The sequence below is a fragment of the Cryptomeria japonica genome, chromosome 11, assembly GCF_030272615.1.
Source record: "Cryptomeria japonica chromosome 11, Sugi_1.0, whole genome shotgun sequence".
Taxonomy (NCBI): domain Eukaryota; kingdom Viridiplantae; phylum Streptophyta; class Pinopsida; order Cupressales; family Cupressaceae; genus Cryptomeria; species Cryptomeria japonica.
Genome location: NC_081415.1, coordinates 288723879 through 288728561, shown reverse-complemented (window position 1 = coordinate 288728561; position 4683 = coordinate 288723879). Strand labels below are relative to the sequence as shown.

At 42.3% G+C, this 4683-nt stretch overlaps 1 protein-coding gene across 3 annotated transcripts; it reads left to right on the top strand.

The window, feature by feature from the left end:
* The first annotated feature begins 264 nt into the window (after positions 1 to 264).
* Positions 265 to 3689, top strand: LOC131060526 (scarecrow-like protein 3). 3 transcript variants are annotated; one of them, XR_009359389.1, is made up of 2 exons: positions 265 to 937; positions 1543 to 1625. XR_009359389.1 is itself a non-coding variant. In XM_057993807.2 (2 exons), exon 2 carries the CDS (start codon positions 2038 to 2040, stop codon positions 3535 to 3537), a length of 1500 nt encoding a protein of 499 aa, XP_057849790.2. In that variant the 5' UTR covers positions 383 to 937; positions 1859 to 2037; the 3' UTR covers positions 3538 to 3689. The 3 variants fall into 3 exon arrangements, 2 of the variants coding, with proteins under 2 accessions (XP_057849790.2, XP_057849866.2); XM_057993807.2 differs by lacking the exon at positions 1543 to 1625 and adding an exon at positions 1859 to 3689 and having other exon boundaries at positions 383 to 937; XM_057993883.2 differs by lacking the exons at positions 265 to 937; positions 1543 to 1625 and adding exons at positions 970 to 1073; positions 1859 to 3689.
* Positions 3690 to 4683: the final 994 nt, after the last annotated feature.

The following is a 4683-nucleotide window of genomic DNA, read 5'->3' as shown; positions in this document are numbered from 1 at the left end:
AGATGTTTTAAGATTACTAATAATTATTTTATTGATTATGAAATAAATGTCATATAGTTTAAAATGGTTTAAAACAACATTTTCTTGCCAAGGTGTCCAAGGTTAATACCAAGAAAAAGGGTTAATATTCCATGCATATTCCATTTCACATAGTTGGGACAAGATTTAAATTCATATAATTACCAATTTGGCTTTGTATGTTTGAAAGCGAATAAAGATCGATGTTGATAATGTAATTTGTCGCGAGACCCGGGGTTGCGTGAATTGCGGATTCAACGACTAGTAACACAATTGTTTGTATGTGGACAAAACGATACCTGTTCGACCACTTGCCGTTGTCGTCGCTTGCTTCTTTCTTACGCCATCTCTCTCCCCACACGTTCAATACGACAAATTTCCCCAAAGAATTCCTCGAGTTGGAGCTTTGAAACGAAATAAAAATGCCAGGCTTTGTGCAGAGATGTGGACATGACGATGGAAACATATAAAGGGTGTCAATGGATTGCTCAGGTTGATTGGACTGGTGAAGATAAGACAATGGCGGAGGTAGAAGAATAAACGATGTATTATTTAGTAAGGAAAGCCCTCTTTGATATAAACTACAGGCTTTGGAGTTTGGGCAGAGTCCAATTTGATTCGAGCTCATAACAGCGATCATGGCTAAAAAACAAGATCGCATTGGATGCACGTGAAAGGACGGGTTGTTTCTCTTTGTCCTCATTTTCGACAGAGGCATTCCCTCGTCCATATAATTTTTAGTCGTGATCCATCCGATCCCTAGAATAAATCTTGCTTTCCTGTCCGCTTCCCTACGATACAATTTTTTGGTTTTTAAATCTGGCTTGGAAGATTCCGTCCATTTGGTTCATATTAAGAAGAGAGCGGAGTGGAGCAGATGTTGTGGTGATATGATGCTGGGTTTGATGGGCTCTTGCAGGTATGAGTTATATGGGTGTTTCGGCTCTTCTGATCCCCCCAACTTCAATCTTGTGTATTTATGGGCCAGATCTCTCTGTAACAGTGCTTGTGTGAGGGCTGTCCTGGTTTGATTCTTGATGTTTCTTGTTGTTGATGTAGGGTGTTTTTCTCACTTCTTTGTATGAGTTTGGTTCTTTCGATATACAGTTCTTGATTGAAAGCATTTATCATAATAAAAAATAGTATTTGTATGGGTTTGGGTTTCTGTAGGATGTTTTTTAAATTTTTATGTATGGGTTTGGTTCTTTCGATTTATAGCTCCAATCAAAAATATTTACCATAATCAAAGTATGGGTTCAGGCTTTTGTGTTGTGATTCTTGGTGTTTCTTTTTATTGCAAAGTAGTTTTGTTGCTTCTTTGTATGGGTCAAATTCCATAGCTTCAATCAAAAGCATATACCATAATTAAAAACAGCATTTGTATGAGTTTGTAGGGTGTTTTTCTCACTTCTTTGTATGAGTTTGTATGAGTTTGACCCTTCTAATTCATAGCTCTGATCAAAAGCATTTACCATAATCAAAATCAGTATTTGTTATGATTCTTGGTGTTTCTTCTTGTTGTAGGGTGTTTTTCTCACTTCTTTATATGGGTTTGGCTCTTCCGAATTCGTAACTTCGATCAAAAGCATTTACCATCGTCAAAAATGATATTTACAAGAGTTTGGTCTATTGTATTTTGATTCTTAGTGTTTCTTCTAATTGTAGAACATTCTTCTGAATTGTTTATATGGATTCAATCCTTCCAATCTATAAATCCAATCAAAAGCATCCATAATAAAGACTTCAAATTGCCCCCATTTCTTTCTGTTGAATCTCTCTGGTTGGTTGATTCAATTTCAATTACCTGTGTAAATTGATAGCAAAATTCCATTTTTCGCAGGTGTGGAGCTGACAAACCCAAGAGATATTTGATAAATTCAGCGAGAAATCAATGAGTGCTTCAGGTTTAAAGTGAGCAACAATCAATGATTAATTGCAACTGAAGAAAGAAAACTGTCTTCTTGGACTTACATCAGTGCCTGTTGTGAGCACCAAAGATCTATCTATACTAGTGAAAAAATGAAGTTCAGATTTGGGGGTGAAGAGGGCAGATGGAATGGATCCCCACAGAGCCCATGGGAGGGGTGGTCATCACCGAGCAGTGGGGATCCGGCATCCCCATTGACAGCCTTCTCAGCAATGTCGCTAACCTCCATCCTATCACCCAAGAGCACATTGACGCCCCCATGGCTTCAAGGCCAGCGGGAGCTGGGCTCAGAGGACCGGGGGCTATGGCTCATCAAGCTTCTCCTAGCCTGTGCAAACTGTGTCTCAGCAGGTCACATGGAGAACACCAATCTGTGCCTGGAGCAGTTATCATTGCTGGCCTCTCCCACAGGAGACCCCATGCAAAGGGTCGCCACGTACTTCATGGAAGCCCTGGCGGCGCGAATAACAAAGGCCTGGCCGGGTCTGCACAAGGCTCTCAACTGCACTCACCTCCCACCGCCAGTCGACCGCTTCTCGGTCCGCCAGATGTTATTCAATCTCTGCCCCTTTCTCAAGGTCTCATACGCGGCAGTGAACCACAGCATCATGGAAGCCATGGAAGGCGAAGATTTTGTCCACATAATCGACCTCAATGACTGTGAGCCCATCCAATGGGCATGGCTAATGCATTCTCTAGCTGCCCGGAATGGAGGTCCGCCCAATTTGAGAATCACCGCCGTGAGTGAACACAGACAGGCATTGGATCGGACAGCGCGGGTCCTCGCTGAGGAAGCAGACAAGCTGAACATTCCTTTCCAATTCCATCCAGTTCACTCAACCCTGGATCATCTAGAGGCAGAGGAACTCAAAGTTAAGATTGGGGAAGCCGTGGCGATTAGCTCTGTTCTGCAGCTTCACACCCTTCTGGCAGAGGAAGAAAACGACCCAACCCGCCCACAGAAACGACCCGGGTGGCCACCGGTTCGATCGGGTCCTCGTTTCCAAAATACCACCTTGGATGATCTTCTGAAAAGCGAACCCAGAAGCAACCTGCCATCGCCGTCACAGATCGAAGAGGCCATTGTGAGAAAGGCGGCGGCGGCCGCCGCAGCCGCAGGATCACCTCGGTGCCCTCGAATCGACCGGTTTCTTGATATGCTCCGGGGCCGGTCGCCCAAGATCATGGTTGTGGTCGAACAGGACTCCAATCACAATGGTGCCCTGTTTATGGAGCGGTTCGTTGAGGCCATGCATTACTATGGTGCTGTGTTCGATTCCCTGGCCTCTGATGGTTCCCAGCAGCGCAGTATGGAGAGATTGGCAGTGGAAAAGTATCTGTTTGGGGAGGAGATTAAGGACATTGTGGCTTGTGAGGGAGGGGAGAGGAAGGAGAGGCATGAGAAATTGGACAAGTGGTTGAGGAGAATGGAGGGGGCGGGATTCGTTCGTGTGCCTGTTAGCTATGAGACTGTTCTGCAGGCAAAGGGGTTGATTAATGATGCTTATAGGCTTGGTGGTGACCATGGGTGTCTCGTTCTTGGCTGGCAGGAAATGTCCCTCTTCTCTATTTCAGCATGGCGCTCCTCTTAAATTCCTATAAGGTTTGTCTCTTTGATAAACTTGGGCCTGCTGTGCTCCTCTAATACCTACATTTTTGTATATCTGGATCAGTTTCTGGTCTAAAATTGTAATTTGGATTTTCAATAACGAATACCAATGGATAGCTTATACATTGTAAAATATGTTGATGCCTCGTGTTCATTTGGGTGTCACAGAGGAAGGATGTCTTCCAAGTTTTTTAATCTGCCAAATAATTTTTCCTAATATGGTATCCCTTTATTTAACTTATTCACATTACACAATCTATTGTATTAAATTTATGAATTAAGTTTTGACATCAAGGAATCTCATTCCCTGACCGTCTATCCTCTCTTCAATTTCCAAACTCAGTTCTTCGTGTTCTCTGCAAATCGCCCAGAATATCGTAGAACCCATAATTATGATCTCTAAATTCATTGAGTAGAATCATGCTCTGGCTATTGTGTAGCCCGGTGATCTGAGATGGAGGCAAATTACGTAATCCAGAATTTAAAAATTGAAAAATGTTCATGCATGATAAGATCTTCTTGGTTATCAGGTCCCTGGCCTGGGTGGGTTTCTATCGGATATCTATTGGTGCATTTAATAACAAATTTGCTGTACGCGAGATGATATCTGATAAAGTGGACTTTGAAAGGACAGAGAAGACATCCCTTGCGACTTCGGTGTCTTGTCTTGTCCTATCATGGTGTGGAAAAGGCAGACTCCAGGAAGTGGTTAGGGAGAGGAGCCAGAATGTGCGTGGGGTCTAAAGAATGTGTGTGGGGTCTTAGTGTAATATTAGTGGGTCAGTTAGGGGCCAACACTTACTTATCTGATCGTCGGTACGTGTCAGTGTAGGTTTGAAAAGTTAAAAAAAAAAACTTAATTAATAATTAATCATTTTTTAGTAAATATTTTTTTATCATTATATGTATTAATAAAAATATACAGTACATTTTTGTTCAGTCATTCAAGTAGGCCCAACACAAACACAAACACCACTTGTCTTTTTCACTAACATGTTTTGTTGTGCCCAACAGTTGGCTGTATAATCCAAAATACCATATTCGTATGAATAACATATAGACATGGCATAGATGTCAAATGAAGCTTGCCACCCCAGTCACAACCAAAACTACTAACTTAATAGTGCCA